The sequence below is a fragment of the Vitis vinifera genome, chromosome 12 (genome assembly GCF_030704535.1).
Source record: "Vitis vinifera cultivar Pinot Noir 40024 chromosome 12, ASM3070453v1".
NCBI classification, from domain to species: Eukaryota; Viridiplantae; Streptophyta; class Magnoliopsida; order Vitales; family Vitaceae; genus Vitis; species Vitis vinifera.
Genome location: NC_081816.1, coordinates 5,187,123 through 5,212,466, shown reverse-complemented (window position 1 = coordinate 5,212,466; position 25,344 = coordinate 5,187,123). Strand labels below are relative to the sequence as shown.

The following is a 25,344-nucleotide window of genomic DNA, read 5'->3' as shown; positions in this document are numbered from 1 at the left end:
GTCTGGACAGGTGATCCGGGTACACCCCTTCAAAGCTTAAGTAAAAAATCAACGAATATAACTCTTAACTACCTTTTTTTTTTTTTTTTTTGTGAGAGAGGAGAATGAGTGTGTGTACCTTGTTCGTGATTATTGAGGGGTTTATATAGAGATGATGATATCGTCATTGTCTTTCTTACAATGATGATTGCCCGACATAAATCGACCCTTAATATGACAATCAATACTATCACTGCTGCGTGGACTAGGCAATCACATCAAGTAAGGGTAGCTGACTGGTGCCTTTTGCTAATTGTTGTGCCAAAATCTAGCTGACTGTCCATTTAGCTTGCCAATATTTAGGATTGTGTGTAACAATTAATTGACATTGACTTTTAGGTGTAAATGACGTCTAATTCGTCATTCAGACATTAGATGTCTAGTTCGATGCTCAGACATTAGGCATCTAGGCCAGCCCTTAGACATTAGACATCTAGTCCGATGCTTAGACATCCAACATTTAGGCTATCACTCAGACATCAAGTGTGGTTAATAACACATGTAAGAAATCCTGAGGGCTTGATTGGATTGATTTACCCGTCTGACAGGCCCAATCGACTTGATCTGTCTATTTCGTTTGGCATTATGAGCCCTTCTGAAAGGTCAACCGACTTGGTCTATCCAATCCGTTTGACATTATGAAAGAATGAAAACTTCTCACTTCTGGTGCTAGACAGATTATATGTTTGTCATGGACGGTCAAAGGGTCTTGAGTTTGGGAAGGACACGTGAAGGGAAGCTCCCCCCACTATGGGGCTTTTATTTATTTTTTTACTTTTTTTTTTTTTCAGTTTATAAGGAAATAAGTTTTCTTTAAAGACAATTTTATAAATAGGTGTTAATTGAAAATTTGTCACCTATAAAAAAAGGAGTGTGAATCCAATTACTATTTTTTTTAATTTAGATAAATTTCCTTAAAAAAAATTAAATATAAATTTTTTTACAAATTGATTATTATTTTAATATAATGTAGATTTTTATTTTAATAAAATATAAATTACATATTTATTGAATGTCTCCACTTGGTTGGATTCTAAAGCATGGATAAAAACCCGGTGTCCCTTTTTTTTCTCTCTCCTTTCTTGCTACCAAACAGATGAACACGTTTTTCTATAAATGATACGATCTTTTCAAGCAATCCAATCGCTTCAGCTTTCTCTTCTGACTGTACTTGGTACAATCACTGTTCCGCTCTGTTTCTACCTTTTCTAGGGTTTACATATACTGAGGCTTCTTCTCCCAGTGCTCACTACTCCTTGATATTAAGTTTTAGGTCATTTTATTATGCCTTCTCAGTTCTCAGCCACACTACTGAGTCAGTCACTGATTCTAGGGTTTCTCTGTTTGGAGTTTACCACAAATGGTTAGGGTTTCTCTTGTCACATGAACCTGCGAGTCTAATAAAAGCCCAACACAAGTTCAATGATTTGATGAAGTTTTTACCTACCAAAGAAACGCAAAACAGATTTGTGTGTCACAATGCATCACAAAGTTTTTGGGTGGTGTTGCACTAAGTGGAAGATGGGTTGACCCAAATTTTTCCACATCTTTCTTGAACTTGGAAGCATGGATCCATGGTCTTTTGCAGAAGACAATCTGCAATTAGGCTCAAGAAAGCTGTGGGAAAACATGGGTTGATGCACAACTATTCATCTTGCATTAGGCTCTAAGAAAGTTGTGGGAAAACGTGGGTTCTTCTTCTTCTTCTTATCTCCTAAGAGGAATGTAGATTTCTCCTTCTTCTTCTTCTCTCCTGAGAGGTATGTAGATCCCAAACCTTTCTCAAATATTAGGGTTTCTCAAATACTAGGGTTAATATTTTGCTTTATAATATGGTTGATGGATGACCTTCTTTTTTTTATGGTGTTTACTTGAGAAGAAGCCAAGCTCTCGGAAAAGAAAGGAGCCATTTCTCTCTCAGATCCATGACCACGAGCAAGAGTGCATGTTGATAATCAATACTGGTTCCTTGATCTTCACTTTTGGTACGTGACCATATCATACAAATAGGTATTGTTTTTTAGTGGAAGAAATAGAAACTGTGTCATATCATATGGTATGGACAAGCATTTTGCTGCTGAGTTAAGTGTAAGTTTCAATAATGGTGGGTTCTCTCACCTCATGACCATGACCATGACCATCACCCTCTGCAATGTGATATTCCCAGCTTCGATCTCCAAATGGAGGACTTTGAGAGGAGATGCCCAAGCCTCCCCACCTTTTCCTTTAAAGTATATATATTCTGAGTTTCTTATTTTTAGAGTGATGGGCATTTTAGCAGCATCAATGAGAATGGTTTCCCATCCAAATATGAATATTCTATTTATTTTTATTTCCAAAAATGAAAATTCTTGTTTGTAAAAGAGGAGGATTAGCACACATACATGACAAACTTTATGTACATAATCTTAAAAAAAAAAAATATTTAATTAGTGTATTATTCTTTCTATAATCACAGCTTAGGTTAGCATAAGAAAATGCAAATTACCTTACTATATGGCTGTTGGTCATAATTGGTGGTGTATTTAAGCCATGGATGACCAAATTAAGCAAGAGCTTATGCTAAACAAGAGGGGTGTGTCCAAATAATTGTCCCTATGTTTCCATGAACTTTCTTTTTTTAAAAAAAAAATTGTTTAAGAAAATAGATTTTTAAAGGTATTAAGATAAATATATAACTTTTTTGTTTTTTTTTTTTACAAAAGTTTAATTTTTTACGTAGAATTTAATACTATTTTTTTTTAATTTTAAAAATAAAAAAATAGAAACTAAATTTTCTTCAAACGTGGTAGATATATTTAATATTTTTCCCATTAATAGGCGCCTGGGTTGCCTATGTGTTGTCCTCCCGAAGAATTTGACTCACAGGCGTATCAAACAGCCACCTCCCTGGCCCTACGCTAGCCGCAATCAAAATGTATGGTACTCCACTGTTAGTATATTCACTTGCCTAATTGGTGTAGTCCACTGTTAGTACATTCACTTCCAAATATGTGCCTCTAGCTATGGCTTTATATGTAGTAGAATTAGGCTGTCCTGGCAAATAGTATGAGATTGGATTACAGAGAAATGAGATTAAGTACACAATAAGATTGATGTTGAAAGTACATTTTGATACTGTAGCATGACCCTAATAATATAATGTATTTCGTATGTGTTTGTAACGAGTCTGAAATTTTCGGTGGCCAATTGGCTCAATTAGAAGGTTTTGAGCCCATAAAGCAACCTTCCATTTAAAGCTAGACCGACCAATTGTTTCCATCAATCAATTGAGAGCTTTTTGGGGGTGTTTATAAAGAAAAAAACAAATTACTTTTATAGATGCACAAGAATCTTGTTTCGTCTCAATTAGTTGTTTCATTCATTGATCGAAGTATTATAAACAAAACTATAACAAATCCCTAGTATTTGGAGTTACGAAGGTGTGATTAAGGCACATATTATGGTCTCTACCTTGTACTTCTTAACAACTATTTGACATTGGTGTATTGCGATGTATGGATTATGATGAACCCATATGAAAACTTTTTTTGAATTTTCCCAAAATCTTTGAAATTCATTTAGTTGTATTAAAGTTGGCTTGCTTTGATTTTGACGCCTTTCATGTAACAAGCTTGTATTGGCTAGGAGTGACCCAAGTCATGAATGAGACTAGAACCACTCAAAAATTTCAATGGCATTTTTTTGAGTAGTTAAAAAACTTAAGAGCAACTGCTCTCTCCACTTTCAAATATTGGGTCGGTTGGGCTCAGCCCATTAACCCATTTCCAGCGGTAGGGAAGATGCAGCTTTTGGATAAGGCAACTTCTGATCATCTAGAGCATTTCAGATACAGGAAGATACTCCAGAGGGTATGATTGTCTGTAGTACTGGAATACAGAGGCTAATTAATGGTGTCTATGAAATAAACTCTGACAATGGTATGCTTACTGAGAGGGAGATGGAGGCATTGGACCAATGGTTAGAGAGTGCAACAGAGAACTTATTGAGAAGATTGGCGTTAGAAACTAGGTCCCGTACTTCATTGGTAGGCATGTGATCACTCAGACTTGGCGTCAGAAAGCTCAAAGTTGCAGTCATGCAAGTTCATGAGTCACAAATGTTGTGTACTGTACTGTATGAATATATCAACCACATTTTATTTCAGCTACCCAAAAAGCCAGAGGTGGAGAGTTGTGAGTGGCTGTTATCATTGTAGGCAAAGACACTATCTTTGGCCTGATAGCCATCATCCTCAATTGTCATCCACACCGAAATGGTGGCCAATTGAGCAGATTCATTTGATGGACCACCTCCTTGATGTGAAATTTCACATTGAGCCCTTCTTTTCCAGACCAGCAACTTGGTACTAACAAATTGATCCCTCATCCATGCATATCTGATTAAACTTTCTCAATGGGTTCCTCCACATTACACCTCTTTATTGTGTAGTTAGACTATTTTACCATCCATAAGAACAAAACACTTGGTTAATCTTAGTTTTGGATTGGGTTCTGACCATTTCATCTGAAAATCAATAAATGTCTAGTAAGGTAAGATTAAGTATTTTATGGCAGGGTGACGGATTCCCAAGCTTAAAAACAGTATTGTTGCAACCCAACACATATTGTTGAATTTGCCAACCCATTTTAGTGTCCTGTGCCTCAATGTATAATATATATCTTTCTGTGAGATGTAGTCATTGTTCATTTGATTGTATTGATAGAACATGTGCCCATTGTTGGCAGCATAGCTTGAAGTCTGGGATGCAAACATATAAGTCATAATCAAACCATCCTATTATCACAAGCTACTGTATAACTCACTTCACCTAGCCCACATAAGAATCTTTCCACTGTATACCACTTTTTCTTCTCAAAAAAATCTAGAAGAGCCTGTTTGGGCACAATATTTCCATGCATTTTAGTGTGAACAAGACCCAACTGTGGCTCATGCCAATTCTGTTCTGGAATGGACATTAATTTTTGTGCTTGCCAAACAGGCCCTGGAGGTGGAAATTGACATGTTTTAGGTACAGAAATCTGAAGTGAAATGCAGAAACTAAAGGAAGAGTGTGACTTAAAAAGGGCAAAAGCAACAACAAAAGAGGGGAATAGACATTAGACCCATTAGCAAGCAAACTTTATGAGGCCAATCTGCTGCAAGCCATGTGCAAAAAGTGATGAGCAAGCAATAAGAACTATGAATTTCTGAAATTCATCCTTTCCATCTACTCTTCACTTTTTATTTCTCCTTGTGATTTTTAAAGACTTCAATTCCAGCTCTAAAGCTCTGCAAATCCTGCAGCTCTTCTGACTTAAATTCTACCTAGCATGTGCCTTTTCTGATTAATATCCTATTAATTGCTTTCTTTAAACCTTCTAAAGGACATGTGAATTTTCCTTCACTGATTGAATTCTATGGTGGGTTTTGAATGAATTGGAGACAAACCCATTTGGGAATTCCGCTTCAGGATCTCTCTACTGAGATGGGTATCACTGGAGAGCTGGTAAGGAGTGTCTTCTCCAAGAGCCGGTCCGTCAGCACCCATGAGAGCAATGTGAGCCACTTTACTGCTCTAAATTTTCAGAGAAGAAAGCCTCTTGTTTCTGTCTTCTAGTGTTTTCTTTTGATGCTATCTTGGTCAAAATTCAGAGAATAAAACTGTTTCTAGTTGTTATCCCTCCATCTTTCTGACTGAATTGGATCAAGACTAGATTCTTTTCTGGGGAGGTTCAATTTATAGTTCTAGAATTATATGCCAATTTTTGTTCCTTTATAATGAATGAGGTTGCTTTGTTATCTGTTCAGGTAAGGAACAATATGGTGGATAAGAGGAGATGGAGCTCGGTGAGATCATACCTATGTGGGGATGAATTCAACTCAGTCCTGGCAGAGGAGGATTCAGCCTCTGTTAGGAGTTCAGAGGCCACTGTCACACAGCCTATACCAGATGAATTAACAGATGAAGGGGATCTCCAGAGCAAAGAGGCTAAAAAACAACAAAAGCAGAATTCAGCCTCCAATTTTTTCAGTGAAGAAGAGGCTGCAATTGTCATCCAGTCAGCATTTAGAGGCTTTCTGGTTAATCCACATAGTCAGAATACTCAATTTACATCTATATTTGTGGATAGATACCTTCCAAGAAAATGATTTTAGTCTTTCGTCATTCAAAATGCCTGCTGAGATTGATAATTGGATTTATGTTGCATACAATGGTACCCTTTTCTTCAACATGCTAACTGATCTGCTTCACTGGGTTGAAACTCAGGCTAGGCGTCGAAATGAAGGAACAAAAGTAATGGATGGTGGGCAGGAGCTTCTTCTAGGAATAGAAAATCCAAGTAGGGAGTCTGTGGACACATCACTGGAAGTCCAAACAGGAAATTCTGTGGAAGTTCTCTCAGATGGGGAGGGAAGCGTTGCGGCTCATGCTCGGATGCAGCATAAAGCCAGAGCTCAAGCAACCAAGTTTAAGGTAAAACATGAAGCAAAATTTTCTGCTACTCTAGTTCTTAGAAATTGAAGTGAAAATGAGAAAAAATCGTTGTTTGACTTAGGGCTTAGAAGATTACATCATGTAAAAAATCTAAGACCATATTGGTCTTCCATGATAATCATTCCATGAAATTTATTGCTAGAAATATAAATTTGAGATAAAACAATGAAGAATTGATTCAAGCTTCTGCAGCATATTCAATTATGACTTAAAATCTGTCTGGATAATTTACATTTAACCACATGAATGTTCAGGACGACTGGGATGATAGCACAGTGAGTAGCAAGGTGTTAAAAATGAGAATTCAGAACAGGATGGAGGCGACAACCAGGAGAGAAAGAGCTCTAGCCTATGCTTTTGCACAACAGGTAGAGCTGAAACACTGATTTGAAATGATAAGAAGGAAGTCTTAATTTAGTAATATACTCTTTCTAATCCATCCACACTCTGTAGTTGCGAATCTGTTCGAAGAAAAAACAAACTAGATCTGATGGTGAAGAAACAAACATGGGTTGGAGCTGGCTAGAGCGGTGGATGGCGACTCGCCTTCCTGGAAGCTCCTCAGTTGAAGATCATGTAAGTGGGCAGCTAGAGCCAACTATGAGCATTCAAAGCTCAGTGATGAGGAAGAACTTTTTCGATGTTGGGGGAGAAGAAAGGGAGAGTTGTGGATCTAATGAGGTTGCTGCTCAGATTGATAATTTTCCTGTGATTTCCCCAAAAGTGAAAGATAGCTCTAAGCACCTAAGCTCAGGCTTAAGGTTACAAGAGGTGTGTCGAGGCGAAAAACTGTGCCAAACAATCACTGCCCAAAAGAGAATACCAAGGTAGAGCCTCCATAATCAGGATGCTGATGTTACTAGAATACTTAAGGTTCAACTTCATAATCTGATGGAATCATGTGCCTTGAATTCAGATTTAACTGTAGGAAAGGTAGAATTTGATTGCTTTCTTCCACTTTTGGTGTTAAAAACTTGGGGTGAGGAAGAAAGTTAGAATGAAAGCTGAGCCCTAACCAAGGACTTAATTCAGAATATGACTCTTTATTTTCCTTCTGCTTTTCTGTCTTTTAGCTCTTCTCACCTCCTGTTGTTTGAATTTGGTATAGGTAAGCAAGAAAGACCGTCCAAGACTGATAAGAAGCGCAAGCAAGAACAACCAGGAATTTACAGAGAGATCAAATGCAAAGATGCTTCGTCCCACTATCAACAGGACTCAGTGAAAACTTCCATTTGGTGTTAAAATCTATCAAGTGATCATGAGGCTCTTGTTTCTGTCTAGACTGTATGTTTTCCATAATGAGTGTCTGGTTTCTGAATATTGAATTCTCCTGAACATGTTATGATTTTCATATCTTATTTGATAAAAAAGGTTCCTACTCATTGAACAAGCATTCCTTAAATATGTTGAAATCACCACGAAAGGCTACTTGATGGAAGCATATGCTGGCTCCATTTGCAGGCAAAACAATGACCAACACCAAACTTTCCTCATATTCACCTACATATCATATGAAACCTTGGTTCACAGTGTGCCAGAAAATTGCCCAGATACCATCCTGCTCAAAACATGATCATAATTCATTGCTATAGGAAAAGGGCTAAGATTGCAAGATCAGTATGCCATTTATATATCCATTTTTGATAAAATGGCAGCTGTTTCTCCAAATTGTTGAAAGATTTCATGTTGCAGAATAGCAAAGGTTTTACAAAACCGACATGAGCCCGAGCTTATTGTGAGATTTTATCATTTCATTTTGCTTCCCTGCTACTCAACCAGCATAATGGAATTGTGGCTAATAAGCAAGCACACTGCACACACATTCTTGAAGTCAAACCAGCTCCAGGATCCCATGATCTGGCTTGCAAGGAAAATGGGCGAAAATTGGCTTTGCCTGACACCAGGCTTGGACCTCAATGGTTTCTCAAATTCAAACACTAGGCAACGGTGGAGGCTGTCTCTATCTGCACACCTACCAGACCTGATGACTGATGGGCTAAGTGAAAATGATACGAGAATCTTATGTCAGGTGAAGAAAATCAAAAAGCTTGGAAACCTTGCAAGAACCTTGGGCCAAAAGAAAAAAACAAAGGAAAAAAGTATCAAATCTTAAGAAGTTAGTGTGGAAGTAATGATGCAGCACAGACAACTACTTTGGGAGAAATTTAAACTTTTGTAGAAGTGTCCATCTCGATTCATTAGAAAACAAGCATGGAAGGGGTCAACAAGGCTGCAAGTGGTGTTGACCTTTGGCAAATGGCATCAAGAAGTATGACATGCCCTTGATTTTTCAAAGATCTTGGTGTAAGGTGATATTCCCCTAATGAATTTAACCTGGACTCTTACACTGGACCACTAATTTGGTAAACAATCAATGCCTTCAACCTCAAGTGCCTTCTTTTCCGGCAAACCAGACAAATGAAATTTGAACATTTTCTTGTTTGATTTTGTATGACTCTGTGAAGTATAGCTAACTTATACTAGTTATACACTCAAGAGGAATGTGAATTGGGTATTGATCAATTTTTAGATTTTTTGCATAAAAACTAGTAAGAAGAAATAATAAAAATATATAAATAAAATCAACGGAAATAAAATAAGAGAATAAAGGAAGAGAGATTACAAACAAAGTGATTTGGACAATCTCTCTACATCCTCACCCTCTAACTTCTTCAACATCTTTGAGGTGTCTTCGGTATATTAAGAATCTTTGCCGCGTACCTTTCCCATAGCCTTATCATATTACAATTGAGAAAAGATATAATCAAAACTTTCATAAAAAGTAGATAGACAATTTGATGTTCACGTATAAGTACTTTCAATGAAGGTTAGCAAATCTTATTCTTAAAGAACTTAAATATGACTTTTCATTGAGCACAAATGATTTGTACATGTTAGAACTATGTGAAATGTGTGTAATGTATTTCATTTATAGATTTTGGAATCAAACTAACCATTGGACACCAAATTTCCTTGAATAGATATTTGTTTTATGTCTGCTTTCTAGTCATTAAACCATTTCATACATTACAAAGGTCATTATAGGTTAAAAAAGCACATGTAGACATCAATTTTCCAATTTTTTAATCACAAGTTAGGCAATAAGTAAAAACTTCTATTTTCCAATTTTAGGAGAAATGGATATTTGTTTTGATGTGATCATATTGTCACGACATGCTCGGTTATCTAAGTATCACATGTGAGCTTAGAAAAAGCCTAAGCCCGTGACAATATGCATACCTACTTTGCATTTTTATGGTCCAATTACCTGAAACGAAAACTTTAACCATCTATTAATATCCTCTATGTATTAGGCTACTTTTAAAATATTTAACCATTATTTTGAATATTCGTGAAGTGTAAAATATCTCGATTGACTTATTAAGATTTTTGAAGGACCATAAAAAATTTTCATGTAGAACTTAATGTTCAAGATAATCTCCCACACTAGGTAAGGTCTTGTCATCCTCATATAAAACATCATCACTTAACTTATAGAAATACTAATAAATATAATAATTAATGTTTGTGTTTAGGAATCCAACATTGTTGCAAAATGCTTGTTGGTCCCATAAGTAAAAAATTAATTCGAAATCTTTGAAAAAATTTTAAAATCAAATCTAACATACCATTATAACAAAACTCACAAGATGAGGTTTCTAAAATTTCAAAATTTTTTGTTCTTCTTTATGTGAGCCCACGGATGGGGTAATCACCATTTTGCTAATAATAAAGTAAATATTAATGATAAAAATATTTTTATCGTTTAAGTGTATAAACTTAAAAGTTAGAAGGACTATATTATTTCCATGCCAAAGTTTAAGTGATCCTCACATGTCTAAAAAAGCAAGTTAATGTGGAATTTGAGAAGGAGATGATCTTTATATTTGAAAATCTTAGACCCTATTTGTGTTTTAAAACAATTTTTTGTTATCTATAACAAAAAAAAAAAAAGAAAAAAGGAAAACATGTTTAGTAACGAGAAAAATAAAATAATTTTTGTTTTTAAAAATAGAAAACAAAGTATTTTATAAAATATCTTTTAGTTAGTTTCTTAAAACTATTTTAAAAAATAATTATACAATATAGAAAATAATTAAAAAATAAAGTATTAGATTAAAAGTTATTTTTAAAACATATCTAAAAATATAGAAAACATATTAAGAACATTTCATTTTCTTAAACATATTTTTGTTCTATAAAATGTCATAGAATAGTTTTTAAAAACACTTTCCAAACAACATCTTAGCTATGATATTCATTAATCTTTTTGTGATTTAAGTAACGATGCTCTACATGAATATAATAAGACCTTACTAGTTCATAACTAAAGTTTTCATCTTGATTTTCAATTCTTATTGTTGAGGTACATCCTTGTACAAAGCATCATCACTTAACTTACAAAAAGACTAATAAATATCATGACTAAGGTTTTCATCTTGATTTTTCAAGTTTTATTTGTTGAAGATCATTTCCTTCTCAAATCTCAACAATTTGAGATGTGAGACATTCATTAGATCAATAACCCATTAACAATATTTTTTCTTTGATTCATTGTAATATTTATAATAATATAGTGGAATAATTTATTTTTATATTGAATTACATTAAAACCTTGTAAACTTTAGCATGAGTTATTTTATCTTCATATTAGGAGCATGAAAAACTTATTAACTATGGTTTGGTAGGGAAATGGGACCTTTCGACACATTGGGGTCGGGTACTTGGGATTAGAAAGGCTTAAGCTTGTTCTACACTTTAAAAGGTGATCCTTGAATTGAGAGGAAACACCTCTTCAAAGCTACGTGAATGTGGAACATGCTCTCGTCTTGATCGCACTAACATAGGTCATCATATAATATCAAAGTTTTTTCAATATAACAAACAATATTATAATTTTGTTTGCACCGTAGAAAAAGTCTAAACTCCACTTTAGATGTGAAAAGAAGTATAAAGTCTATACCATTAAACGGTAGAAGAGCCAAAGTCATACTTCCAAAATAGGTATGTGATGTGGAATGCTATGTAAACAAAAAACATAGATAAAATATTATCAATCCCTTTTTTTTTCTTTTTTCTTTTTTCTTTTTTTTTCTAAATCGGTGGAAGCAAAGAACAAATATTAAACAAATGAAAGAAAAGAAAACGTGGGAAGGGATTGCTTGCAAGCTATATCCATTAATGGAGAGAGTGGAACACAAGTTTTATGGAGCCACGCCATTAACAATTTGGGTCAATGAAGAGGATGATTGTTTGGTCATTCTACACTCCCTTGAGAGCCATTTAGGGGTTGACTTTTAATAATCTTCCATTAAAAATTGTCAAGCTTCGACTTCCATCAATTTTGAGGAAACCTACGATTTGCTAGGTCAACCAATGGTGGGATATCCATAAGAGTAATGACTCAAAATTATTGGTTCTAGGCTTCTACCCAATGATCTTTTACCAAAATGGTGACAACATGGAATTTTTTTTTTATGTTACTATTTTTAATGATATGGTTGATATGTTCATAGGTAATTGGTCAAATGATAAAATAAAAAAAATAAAAATCTATATCACATGCAATTTATTCATTCAATAATACTTTCTAAATGAAAAATGTTTGTAATTAAAAAAAAAAAACATGGCATTATGAAATTAGCTATAGGTACAAAATAGTAGAGGGTAAAAAATTTAGACCCAAAATTGTTTTTATTAGAAGAAAAAATTAATTCAAAAATTAATTTTTTAATAATATATTCTAAAAATAAGTTGTTTTTTAAAATTGTTGGAGTTGGGTTTGGATGCTCAAGTGGGTTGATCGAATAAATGGGAAAAATAAATGGATTGGGAGTTTTAAAACTAGTCAAGAATTATCACTATTAAATATATAAAAAAAATCTTTGAAAAAAAAAATACATTTTTCTTTCTATAAAAATTTTAGTCATTTCTCTTAAAGTTTTTTTTTCTCTCCGTAAACAAATGTCAAAACTCTTATGCTGTGAAAAAAAAAAAAATAGTTCTCATATTCGTAATTTCATTTCATGACTTTAAATGAAAAAATTGATTAATAAAAAACCAATCAAGATTTCTTGGACATTTTAGAAGGCAATCTAAAAATTTATTTTTCATCAAAAACAAATTTTAATTATCATCAATTGTTTTTTACCAATCTTCTAAACATCGATGAAAAATATAAAAAATATTTCAAAAACATTTATATTATATATGAGTATCTAATATCTTTATGGAGGATAAATTGAAAAAACTATTTTCAATATAATATTTAATCAAAGACTCATTTTAAAAATTATTTTTAACAACTATTTATTGAAAATCATTTTTGAAAAGATTCCAAAAAAAAAAAAAAAAACCCTTGATTCTTCCTTCTTTCCAATTCTACCAACAGAAGTTCATCAGAATTTGAATAACTTTCAATAAAGTTCTGTGTTTCCTTCCATAGTCTTGAGGTGACATTTCTAGGAGTAACAAATTCTTTTGTGGTCCCAAATTTTTATTACAGGTCCAACCACTTGTACAACACAAAACATATTTGTACTGAGACCCTGACCAGGTTTTCATGTACCATAATCTTTTAATTTTTAGAAATTAATATTAGAGACCAACAAGAAAATAAAATATAACTTTGAATAGAATATATATCATAAATTAATTTTCTTAAAGGTTAAAATTATAGGATTTGGATTATAATATATCGTTCACTCCAACACCCTCCCTCACGTAGAGTTTCTTTTTGGACTTACACTCGAGTTTAATAAATTAAAAAAAATAAAGCAATACTTTTTAGATTTAAAAAAAATTGAAAAAATAAATATGTGATGAGATTTGAAAACATAACATCTTGTTAAATAAGATTCTAATATCGGGTTAAGTTAGACTTTGACAATTCTATCCTCCCGCGTGCACTTGACTAGGTATGTCAATATTTTAATAACTTTATTACGGTTGACTTAAATATTATAAAGTATATTTTAAAATATCTTAAAGGGAAACAACACTTTAGTTTAAGTTATTTCTTCATTAATCATGTATCTTTTTACGGGTTTAGCAATATTAATTGAGCAAGTGGTCCAACTATAATGAGTATATGGAATATTGTATTTTTATTCAAATCATTTCACAAGCGTTCTATATTTATTAAGTTAAACACCCCATAATTTCTTATTTTGATAAAACTAAATCATTCCATTAATTTATAATATTCTTCATCATTTTTTAAATAAGAAAAAAAAAACATTAAGATAGAGTTTGATTTTTTTGTTGAATAGAAAGAATCAAAATATTTTACTTTTTTTTATTTAGTTAAAAATAACATATTAATATCAATCATTCTAAACTGAACTTATGAGTAATAAATTCACTTTGGTTATATTAGTTAATAAGTTTGTAAGATTTAAATTCCAGACAAACTTTCTTCATAGTTTTAAGATATTTTCTCGCATTTTTCACCGTAGTAGAAATTGATATTTGCTTTTCAACTTTTTTTAGCTTTTTCTTGCCTTTTCCCCATTCCATGGAAGAGGTTGAGAAGAATATCACATCTAATTTTGCCAGGTGTTAGAATTTAGAGAGAGGAAGGAGTCATGATAGTTGAGCCACATCAAAAACAAAACCAAACACCATCTCCAAAGTCAAAAACCATTAAGTTGGATTGAAAAAGAAAAGTTTTTGGAACATTTTTTCCTTATGATTTCAAATGATTTACATGCATGCATTCTCATTATAGGTCCAACCATACATGATTGTCCTATAAATTATTCAAAAAAAATTAAAATTAAAAATAAAAATAAAAATAAAGAAATAAAAAATAAAAAGCCTTATAAACAGAGACACCCTCATGCACGTTTACAGAGAATTTGAAAGAGTCATAAAGAAATGATATGTGTAGAGCGAACCCAGAGCTAGGGGTGGTGTTTGGGGTCCAAGAAAATGACACCCTTCAATCACTTTGTCCACAAACACTTGAATGGTTTCTAGGAAGGTACTTTCTCCAAGATAGATATGAAGCAACCAACAACCTACCAGAGATTGCCACGTGTGTTGAGTAGAGCACGTGTCGGTCAACCCGAAGGAACATAGAAAGAAAAGAGAGAGAATGACGAGGGGTGGACCACCGACACGTGCCGATTTCCACCGACTTCCACAGACAGCCGTTGGGTTGTTGACTTTGTATTTTATGTTTTTCAATATTCAGCTTTGAAACCATCCACCGAAAGTGAAAGCCCAACGTGGATCTCATATCCCCTCAATTTCTTATACTACTATTCCACGCAAATTCATCCTCAAACTAAATATTCCATAATATTCCAAAATTTTAAACAAATTATTTAAAAAAATATTAAATAATTGATTTTCTAGAACCAATTTAAAAAATATCCACGGGTTAAAGTCAGCTTGTCTCATAAACTCTTTCTAGTGTATAGTTTACTCGTTTATTTAGGTAGTGTAAGAGGCCTAAGGCATCCGTTTATGTGTCTCAGTGTGGTTCGTAGTCAACAGTGGTCTCAAAACGTGTAAACCCCACTCTGAGGAACCTTTGTCACATGCCCATATGCATTTGCAGAAAGCAATTCCATCTTGAGTTTTCATCTTGGGTTTTGAATGTTTCAGAAGTGAGTAGAACATGCTATAGTAAGGGCAGGAATGGGAATGGGATGGAGGGCTGAGGGAAGTAAATAGAGGGATTAAATGTTGAGAAGATAGTGCATGAGACAAATACTGGAATCAAAGCATATCAAAATCTTACAATGAGACAAGGGTTTGTTGAGGGTTCTTTGAATGAACCCAACTCCAGTCTTCTCTGACTTCCTTGACATCTGGCTTACATTAAATTGTGGTTCCAAATGGGGTTTAGTCTAGTATTTGTTGGAGACTAATATTACAAAATCAAATCCTGGTGGGATCCCAAAAGTTCAATTTTGGCCATGCTCTTTTACTCTTCCTACCCTACCTACCTAGCCTTCAAGACAAATGCTGGCAGATCATGCCAACAAAACTGGCTTTTCAAACTGTCAATCTCTTTGACTAGCTCTTCCCACACGGCGTTCTACATTGCCAGGCATGGGGGTCACAATGAAATTTTGGGCATTGGCCCGTCTATTTTAATCAAAGCTAAGGCTCATTAAACCTTCTTAAAGTGGAGCAGTGTCTTTGCCGATGGGTATGTTTGATTTATGAAAATACGAATAAAAATATAAAAAAATTAGAAAGGAAGGACGTATAATAGGGTAGATGAGCCCACTCCCACATGGGATTTGTTCTAACCTTTTAAAAATTAATAAGGACAGCAAGATATTTAGGTCATTTATGAAAAGTCAAGTAGCCAACCACAACATGCCACCTCACTGTACGGACAGAAAACAGTTAAATCTGTTTTTTTATTCGGACAGGTCCTGCCTTTCAAGTGCCCAGAAAGGGATTTTACGGTGTTTTAAGAGGGAAAGTGATGAAGATGGGGATTTTTTTAGAGAGAGAAAAAAGGGCATGATTGGTGGGAGAAACAGAGGTTGGAGTGGAAGCAACGAAAATGAAAAAAAAAAAAAATTTAAAAAGCGTGTGGGGCCAAACACAACCCAACCGACCAACCACAGGACTTCTCCACACTTCCTCTAACCAAAGCGAAAAAAAATCTTAACCTAAAATCTTTTTCTGTTCTCCTATAAACCCCCACTCCCCTCTCTTCGCCTCTCACAAGTCACAACTCTCCCCTGTTTTCCCCTGCTTTTCTCTGTTTTCTTTTTCACATTTTTACGCTCATTTCATTTAAAAACCCCGTCGACACCGCCTTAAACCCTTTTGGATTCATCAGAATCTCTTCATAGCCGCTCGCTCTCTCTCAAACCTTCTATATATTTTATATTTGGAAATTTGGGATGGGTGACTTGAGAATTCGGGCTCTTTTTGTATCTTACTCTGTTTTTGTTTGGATATCTAGTGAATTCCAGAACAGAGATTAGAAATTCATCTTGTTTTTGGATTTTTTTTAGCCTAACTAGGATCTGGGTTTATTCTTTCCCTTTCTTCTCAATTGATTTTTCAGCAAATTTTTGTTTGACTTGGTTTCTTTTCTTCTTTTTTTCCCAAAGCTCATCCCTCCCCTGTTTATAGAATCATCAGTTTGAGAGAGCGGGCGGCTAAGATATCTTGGTTGAATCCATGGATGCAGCTAAGGACGGTGGAAAATCCAAGAAGAGTGTGGGGGAAACTAGGGATATGGTAGGTAGGGAGAGAAGCAAGGCCGGTGATTTTGATTTGAGCTTAGAGAGGCGACAATGGAAGCCAGTTTTTGGTGAAGCTTCCATGTCAAATAGGCCTCTGAAGAAGATTCGAAGCCCAGAAAGAAGAGACTCATCTCTGTCTTCTTCTTCTTCTTCTTTAGCTTACCAACCTCCTTCTCCTTCACTGCCTTCTACAGTTTCAGCTAGTTCTGCTGCATGTCTCAATCTTCCTCCATCTTCAAGAATTGTCTTCCCTTTTGCTTTTGATGGTTCACAACAAATGGAGATCCCTCAACAATTCAGAACAGCCCCTTTGGCTATGTTCCCGCCACCACCGATGCAGCGGACATCACAAAATCAGCAACAAATGATCTCTTTTGCTCCTCAACACCACCACAGCATGGCAAGTTATCCAGCCTTTCTTGCTGGAGACTCGGGTTTGCAGCAGCAGCAGCAGCAGCAGCTTCTGCAGTATTGGAGTGATGCACTAAATCTTAGTCCTAGAGGGAGGATGATGATGATGAACAGGTTGAATCAAGATGGACGGAACTTTTTTAGGCCTCAGGCACCGCCAATATCAACAACAAAGCTTTACAGAGGAGTAAGGCAACGACACTGGGGGAAATGGGTGGCTGAAATTCGCCTCCCTCGCAACAGGACTCGCCTTTGGCTTGGTACTTTTGACACCGCCGAGGATGCTGCATTAGCATATGATCGCGAGGCCTTCAAGTTGAGAGGTGAGAATGCACGGCTTAATTTCCCTGAGCTTTTCCTCAATAAAGACAAAGCAGGGTCCACTGCTCCCAGTTCATCATCCTCTTCTCCTCCAACTCCCCATGAAAATTCGCTTTGGGGCAGGTCTCAGAACCAGCCTCAACAAGCTCCAGAAGGTTTAAATTTGCAGGATTCTGAGGTGGGGATGCTTCCACCACCGGCTCCATCTCCAGGATATGATTCCAATAATGAATTGGGATTGGTATTGGGTTCCAGCGAGGCTGCAGCAAGAAATGATGAAGTTCAGAAGAGCTCGAATGCAGGGGAGAGTGTATCAGAGTCACCACCAGAGTCGGTTTGGGGGGAAATGGCAGAGGCTTGGTTCAACGCAATTCCAGCTGGTTGGGGTCCAGGCAGTGCTGTTTGGGATGATTTGGACACCTCCAATAATCTTCTTCTGCAATCAAATGTTCATTTTGGCAATGCCCATCAGCAGCAGCAGCAGCAGGCATTCAATGATCCTGATTATGGGAGGCAGCAAGATAACTTGGACTCTGCTTCATCATCTTCTTCTTCTTGTCCCATGAGACCCTTCTTTTGGAGGGATCAAGATCAAGATTGAAACTTCACCCACATTCAAATGGACTTTTTCCAGATTCAGATATGCAAGCTGAAAAGTACAGTAGTCTTCGTGTCCTCCTCCTCCTCCTCCTCTCTCTCTCTCTCTCTCTCTAGGTTGTAGAAAACTTTTTGAGTAAATCTCCTCAGATCATTTCACTGGTTGCAGATTTTTCAGAAACCGGCCTGAGAGTTCCATCTTTTTTCAGTTTTCTTCTTTGTCTTTCTTCAGGAAAATTCAATTCTCAGCCCTCACTTTTTCCTTCTCACTGGTTGCAGATTTTTCAAAAGACCAACTGAGACCTCTTTGGAGTTTCATTACTTTTGAATCTTCAAACCCCCTTTGGCTTTTGCATCATTTCTACTTTCAGTAAGTTCCAGACTCTTGATTCTTCCTACATCCTCCCTCCACTCCCATCTGCTGCACAAAGGCTGCATATTTTTCAGGCCTTTCAGCAGTGGCACCTCAATTCATGCTCTAAGGGTCATGCCCTTTAGTTTCCAGAGGTAGTAAATCAGGCATGTATGTAGGTAATGTTATTGCCTTTTTTAGTTGGTTCTTGGCTGTTGATGTTGTCATGGAGATGTAGTTGTAGTTGTAGTTGTAGGTCATCTAGTTAGGGACCAGAACAGAGGGGAGACAGTTTTGTGATCTCCTTCTCCATAGGTCAGGTCCATCCATCACGAGCCCTGTTTTTTATCTGCGAGGATGGAAGCACTCTCTAGTTCTGTACATTTTCAAGTCTGTTGTGATCATACCACTGTAATGTCATGTCTTTTTTTTATCAACAAGAGTATGTTGCAACTTTTTCTTCATTTCAATTCCTAATTTCTTAAGAGGTTATTTGTTTTACCTATTTAAAATGTGCTGAGTGTCTGAAATGCTAAACTTTTCATTTGATTAAATGATCCAGATCCATGAATGTAGAGAACTGACCAGTAAAAGGGTGTTAAACAGTACTGTAACTCCATGTGCTGGACTTCTGAATTTCAAAGTTTCTTGGGCATTATCTCGTTACTGTCTGCCAAAGCCATCAGGGCACTACACCATCATGCTTGCAACCCACTTTGCAATATGAAACGAAATCTTTGGGTGTGATGCCAGAAATTTGAAACACTGGAGCTTTTGACTTCCTGGCCAAGACTAGTTGCTCCACATTTCTCCAATACAATCCTGCACCATAAGTTTTATGCTTAGTCCCTTTTCATTAGTGCCAACACAGAACAATTTATGCACAGACTAATCCAATACGCATAGGTTTGAATCATTAAATACAAACATTCAATTTATACAAAACAAAAATAACATAGTTAACATCATATTGATAGGTCCGATGCTTTATCCCTCGAGGTCATATTTCCAAATCTTCATCCACAAAACATTGTTCACATTGTCCAATGCAATAATACCGCAAGGCACCGGAATCCTAAATGGAATGACAAGCACCATGGCTGCTTTATGTGTACATTTCCATGAACATATGTGTAGTTTAGCACTATAGTTAGAGGAATCTTCCAATTGGGAATACCATATACCATTTTTTTTCCTTCTTAGAAAGATTTCTTGTTTTGGAATCTACATCAGTTGGGGAATTGTTTATCATATCAGCAAGATATTAATTGAGGAATAGTTTACTGATAAAGAGGTAAACAAGCATACACTTAATGGACAAGCCCTCTCCACATTTTCTATTGTATTTAATCCTTTGGAATAGGTGAATGCCTGGATGAGGATGAAGAGAGGTGGGTCCATTCACCGGCCCATGAGATCATCTTTTGTATTCTTATTGGCGACGGCATAATACCAATGAAATCTGCCATAAGAAAATGATGCTGTCGATATGGTTAACAATTAAAAAAAATACCTGGGGTGGTGGAGAGGTAGCTATGGATTGAGAAGTCACTCATCTTTTAAAGTTTAAGCTAAGCCCAATACTGATGTCATGATGTGGCTGCTTTCATTTTCTACTGCTTAAGAATGATGATGCTGTTTGTAAATAAATGAAGGTGTTATCTAGTTGAAGATGGAAGAATGGATTTAATACTCCTTAACAAGTGAAGACAATTTTGGATTTGGTGAGGATGCATGAATAGAATCCAAGAGAAATTTGGTTTAAAATAAGTGGGTCTTTTTTTAATTAAAATATTTCAACTGCTTTTCCATAAACTTGGGGAAGAAATGAAATTATTTGGTGGTTTTTTTTTGTTGTTTATAGCAATTTAAAAACAAAAGTATCAACTGCAGCCTCCATGATAGCACTACTTTATGTTTTTCCTCTCTTTTTTTTAAAAAAGTAGTTATCAATCACTTTTGTTAGATTTTAAAACATGGATTACTAATCTAGGATTTGCCTAACCTCAAGAACAAAAATCAGTGTCTACCAAAATCAAGTATACTGGGGAAAAAAAAACTCACCATTGGATGGATCCTAATGCACACAAATACAGAAAAATAAAAATTAATAAGACAATGTTATCATGCAATCTTTCACCTTTTCAACTTGTAACTCTTTGTTTTTCTCATAGTCATCTTACCTTATACAGTTCTAAAACCCCTAAAACCCTCAAAAAATAGGAATAATCTCATTCATATAATTTCAAAATCCTCAGCATGATGTCCTTTAATCTATGAAGTTATTCTTATACATTATGCTACAATTCACTTAACTTTTACCTCATCTGTTTCTCATTACCCTTTCGGTTTAAAATATTATGCTACCTTCCATCATCATCATTATGTAGCTTTCTCCCTTCCTGTCAAACAGTGACATTGTTAGAATCTTTCTTCATTCTTAAACCTTTCTAACAACTTTATAAACCCACCTTTTTACACCAGTTGCCATAAAAAAATTTATTGTTATCACCTAATTCCTTCTTTAATTTAATCCCCATTTTCTTTAAGATTCCATCAAATGACACCTCTTATGAATTCCTGTAGTGGACAATAACAATTCCACCTTTTCTACTTTGTGCTTCAAGTGGTGTAGAATTAAAATGTAATAATTCTATGTTAAGGGAGCATCTAAAAGCAGTCTCAAAGCGAAATGAGGCTAGGAGCTCAACCAAATGAATCACAGTTAGATAGATCTTACCAAACTTGGAGCAGGCTGCATACAGATCCAACTGATCTGAGGTAGAGCAGCCCATGACTTGGGTCCAGCTTGGCCCTTCCCACCCTTGATATTTCTCTGGCATCCTTGTTTGTGTGTTCAGGCCCAGCCCATATCTGCACATGGAAAGCTCTGGATGACATAATATTAAAATTGGACATATCAAAGAGAATCTGAAACTCACATGTTGATTGGATAAGAGAAGTTGACATGGCACATCAATCGGCAGCCCATAAGTTTTCTTATCCTTCCTTGCATCCGAGAAGAGAAACCAATTCATTCAATATTCCTTCAAAAGCTCCTCATTAGAGCAGTACAAAAGCTCCAACTAGGACAGACAATTAAGTGTCATGGCTCTCCAAGCAGCCTCATTACTTCCCTCGGCTGTCTCCATCCACAAAGAGGTCTCTTAGCAACTTCTGGGTTTTCTTCCTCAGCAATTTCTTCTTCTGAGTTTTCCTTATTTGAGTTTTCTAATTTAAATGGAGTGTTATGTTGACAGGGCAAGTCCAATGCTTCTCTAAAGGAGACGGGTTTCTTTGAAGTTTCAGTATCAGACCATCTTAAGGCTGAATTAAGCCTTGGTTTGTCAAAGAACAAGGTGACATGCTGAGACAGAATTTATCAATTTTCAGTTTCGTTTCTCCCTTTCAGTATTCTGAAGCTCCATGTTGTAAGGGCTATTGAGTTCCCATTGCATCTCCACGTAGTGACTGATTTTGTTCCTTTTAAAAACCTGATACAAAAAGGAGCTAAAACAATAACAATTATTATGGAATTTTCAGGGAAGACAAAGGCCTTGGATACAAATTACAATAACATTCTTAGGAAAAGCTTACTTCAGGATTAACTCATAACTTTGAGTAATTTGATGCAAAAAGGGGAAATATTATGCGATAAAAGTCTGAGCTGCCATCATAAATTCCTAAAATCAGTTTGTCTAATGAGGTAGCCAACAAAATGTTAGCCTTTGAAACAGGAAAAGATTATTTGTGTACATTACCATTTTAGAAATTGCTGTGTCATCTTTTTTTGTCAGACATGACCACAGTATAAAAGGGAACAATTTTCTGGGAGCTACCAGTGTTTTACAAGAATGGGAATGTATAGTTTAAAAACCAGTATTTATAGTTTAATGGGGCGTTGGATCATCCTATGGAAATTCAAGCCACTTTACTGTTTTTACTGTTGCATCTATGGCAGTAATGCACATCTTCTATTAGAGTAGCTTCACTACAAACAGACATGTGGACAACAATAACATGTTGAATTAAAAATTGAAGATGATAATGTTTTTCAAATTCTATGTAAAGGATTGGAGAATGAATCTATTTCCATGGGAGTTCCAAACAATTATTTGTAAATAAGAACCAAGATGAATTCCATTTCACAGAATCCTGAAGATAATGCCTCACATGCAATTTAAAATGCAATGATTCTGAAATGCTATAAAATATAGAAGAAAGTACAGTTCCATGTGATGTTCATATTCACCCATAGCCTACAAATTTATTTGGGTGATAATCCCAACTTTTTTTATCTTGTTCATTGGAACAAACTAGTTTCTTTTTTTTCTTCTTTTTTTTCTTTTTTCCTTTTTGTCCCTGGCATTCCCATCTTATCAATGAGCTTCATTGCAGGAACTCAAAAGAAGGAAACTACCTGTTGGAGTTATTAGAGCCCAAACAGCTACAACTCCAGCAATCAGCCAGGCCTCACCAGAAGGGAAGAAAACTTTGAGAAAGGGCAATGTAATTATCACAGGAGCTTCCTCTGGGTTGGGTTTAGCCACAGCCAAGGCTCTAGCTGAAACAGAGAAATGGCACATTATTATGGCATGCAGGAATTTCCTAAAGGCTGATAGGGCTGCTAAATCAGCAGGCATTGCTAAGGAAAACTACACTGTTATGCATCTTGATCTTGCCTCTCTTGAAAGTGTCCGACAATTTGCAGACAATTTTCGGCGTTCGGGTAGGCCACTTGATGTCCTGGTTTGTAATGCTGCTGTCTACTTGCCCACTGCTAAGGAGCCAACTTTCACTGCTGAAGGGTTTGAACTTAGTGTTGGAACTAACCATCTTGGACACTTCCTTCTCTCAAGATTGCTGCTTGATGACCTGAAGCAAACAGATTACCCATCAAAGCGGCTCATCATTGTTGGCTCCATTACAGGTACTAGTTCAACTTCAGAACCTGCCAAGGATGTGAAATTTTTAATGTTTCACAATACAACCACAGTGAAAAAATTGAGACTTAAAACAGTTTCAAGAATTAATCAGGGAAAATATCAAGAAATGATGGAGAGTATCTTAGGAATAACAAAAAGAAGATTAAAGAAAAATATGAAGGAGATGGAGAAGAGAAGAGGAAGAAAAGAGACTAACTAGACATTTATGGAGAATGTAAACATAGATTATAATAGAGTTCAACTATGACAGTTATGCACGAGCATACTAGATTACCTAGTATAGCAGATTCTAAAACAAACAAAAGCCTTTTCTTTTTCTTTTTTTTCCCTATTGCAATTTATTATATGATGATATTTCAATTACTCAAATTTAAGTTATGTTTGTCAAGAAAAAAGGGTGTATTTTCCACTGCCATGAGAAATTCATGAACTACAAAATTATAAATTATGAATTAAGATTATCAGCCACATGCCCATAATGAAAGGTGGTGTGTGTAGATCCAAACCTCTAACAAAACCAGAAAGCCAGAGAGAGTTGATACATTAAGCAAGACACATGATCTAAATCTGCAACTGATGTTTCAGGAAACACAAACACCTTGGCTGGAAATGTGCCCCCAAAGGCTAACCTGGGGGATCTAAGGGGACTTGCTGGAGGATTGAATGGGATAAACGGCTCACCCATGATAGATGGTGGTGAGTTTGATGGTGCCAAGGCCTACAAAGACAGCAAAGTTTGCAACATGCTCACCATGCAAGAGTTCCACAGACGCTACCATGAGGAGACAGGGATAACCTTTGCTTCCCTCTACCCTGGTTGCATTGCTACAACAGGCTTGTTCAGGGAGCACATTCCCTTGTTCAGGCTTCTCTTCCCACCATTTCAGAAGTATATTACCAAAGGATATGTTTCAGAAGAGGAAGCTGGGAAAAGACTTGCACAGGTGAATTAAAATCATCCCAAAGACTCCACTGATACACCCTTTTGCAATCCACCAACTAAACCATGTTTCTGATTCAGGTTGTTACCGATCCAAGCCTGACAAAGTCAGGAGTTTACTGGAGCTGGAACAAGAACTCCGCCTCATTTCAAAACCAGCTGTCACAAGAAGCCAGTGATGCAGAGAAGGCACGTAAGGTATGGGAAATCAGTGAGAAGCTTGTTGGATTGGCTTAATGAAGGATCCTGAGACAGCTGTTGCTCATTGATGAATCTCTCTCATTGGGACACCATGTCACACTCTAGCATAGAGAAAAAGAGAATTATGGGGACCAGGAGAACTTTAACATGAGATCCTTACTTCAAGATGTGGTTTGAACCTGGAACAATAATCCTCCATTCAATTTTCACTAGGGTATGTTTTCTTAGATACAACTTAAGATGGTTCTCATATCAGGAAATAGAGATCTGCTTGCAAAAGTAACTGCATCTTTAATTGAAATAATTTTCTTTTGACCCCCTTTGTTCTGGGAGGCAGACTATGCAATAAAAAGTAACATAACCCCAACAAACTTCACAAAGTACAAAGAAAAAGGTAAAAACATGAAAATGCAACATAGAATTGTTGGGCAGATGTTTCAAACATTAGCTTTTCAAAACAAAGCTTGATAAGAGAATAAAAAGATCTTTTCAAAACAAAGCAGAATGACAGAAAATGTGCCAGCAATGACACCAAAAATAGTAGAGCAGCAGCTGCAACAGCGTTAGGCTCGATCCGGTTATAAAATCCAAAGAAGAGGACATAAAGAATGGATGCCATCACCATTTCCTCTTCATAAACACGCACAAATAACACCTAAATTTTCAATCAGATCTTTATCTTGCAACCTTGCTATGCACATCTTTACCATTTAAAACTTAAAACCCAAACTAATTGGAGCAAAAAGATTTATAGACAATATTCCCATGCAAACGTGTAGTATGAAGTAGGAAGAATATGACAGTGGTTGAGATGTAAGGTAAAAAAAAAAAATGAA

General features: G+C 35.7%; 3 protein-coding genes and 1 long non-coding RNA gene across 4 annotated transcripts; 3 read left to right on the top strand and 1 right to left on the bottom strand.

The window, feature by feature from the left end:
- Positions 1-5,071: 5,071 nt before the first annotated feature.
- Positions 5,072-7,899, top strand: LOC100241471 (protein IQ-DOMAIN 33). The gene is made up of 6 exons (XM_002267466.5): positions 5,072-5,578; positions 5,830-6,102; positions 6,290-6,496; positions 6,772-6,885; positions 6,971-7,344; positions 7,626-7,899. The coding sequence occupies exons 1-6, from the start codon at positions 5,453-5,455 to the stop codon at positions 7,627-7,629; spliced, it is 1,098 nt and encodes a 365-aa protein (XP_002267502.4). The 5' UTR covers positions 5,072-5,452; the 3' UTR covers positions 7,630-7,899.
- Positions 7,900-16,182: 8,283 nt separating this feature from the next.
- Positions 16,183-18,885, top strand: LOC100246593 (ethylene-responsive transcription factor ERF054). The gene is made up of 2 exons (XM_002267432.4): positions 16,183-18,128; positions 18,349-18,885. The coding sequence occupies exon 1, from the start codon at positions 16,676-16,678 to the stop codon at positions 18,071-18,073; it is 1,398 nt and encodes a 465-aa protein (XP_002267468.1). The 5' UTR covers positions 16,183-16,675; the 3' UTR covers positions 18,074-18,128; positions 18,349-18,885.
- Positions 18,886-18,948: 63 nt separating this feature from the next.
- LOC104880862 (uncharacterized) lies at positions 18,949-21,467 on the bottom strand. The gene is made up of 3 exons (XR_009467083.1): positions 21,364-21,467; positions 21,162-21,295; positions 18,949-19,243 (listed from the first exon to the last, which is right to left on the bottom strand). It is a non-coding gene; the product is annotated as an uncharacterized LOC104880862 (long non-coding RNA).
- On the top strand, positions 21,397-24,823 carry LOC100241491 (protochlorophyllide reductase). The gene is made up of 5 exons (XM_002264006.4): positions 21,397-21,583; positions 21,682-21,780; positions 22,820-23,351; positions 23,953-24,311; positions 24,389-24,823. Exons 1-5 carry the CDS (start codon positions 21,530-21,532, stop codon positions 24,542-24,544), a joined length of 1,200 nt encoding a protein of 399 aa, XP_002264042.1. The 5' UTR covers positions 21,397-21,529; the 3' UTR covers positions 24,545-24,823.
- The last annotated feature ends 521 nt before the right edge of the window (positions 24,824-25,344 follow it).

What these genes read in the sequence shown, in the direction of transcription:
- LOC100241491 (XM_002264006.4), top strand. Translation starts at nt 21,530, where the DNA reads ATGGCTCTCCAAGCAGCCTCATTACTTCCCTCGGCTGTCTCCATCCAC. An exon ending in CATTGTTGGCTCCATTACAG is followed by an intron (nt 23,352 to 23,952) that starts GTACTAGTTCAA and finishes CTGATGTTTCAG; the next exon opens with GAAACACAAACACCTTGGCT. An exon ending in CTGGGAAAAGACTTGCACAG is followed by an intron (nt 24,312 to 24,388) that starts GTGAATTAAAAT and finishes TTTCTGATTCAG; the next exon opens with GTTGTTACCGATCCAAGCCT.
- LOC100246593 (XM_002267432.4), top strand. Translation starts at nt 16,676, where the DNA reads ATGGATGCAGCTAAGGACGGTGGAAAATCCAAGAAGAGTGTGGGGGAA.
- LOC100241471 (XM_002267466.5), top strand. Translation starts at nt 5,453, where the DNA reads ATGAATTGGAGACAAACCCATTTGGGAATTCCGCTTCAGGATCTCTCT. An exon ending in TCAGCACCCATGAGAGCAAT is followed by an intron (nt 5,579 to 5,829) that starts GTGAGCCACTTT and finishes TTATCTGTTCAG; the next exon opens with GTAAGGAACAATATGGTGGA. An exon ending in CTCAAGCAACCAAGTTTAAG is followed by an intron (nt 6,497 to 6,771) that starts GTAAAACATGAA and finishes ATGAATGTTCAG; the next exon opens with GACGACTGGGATGATAGCAC.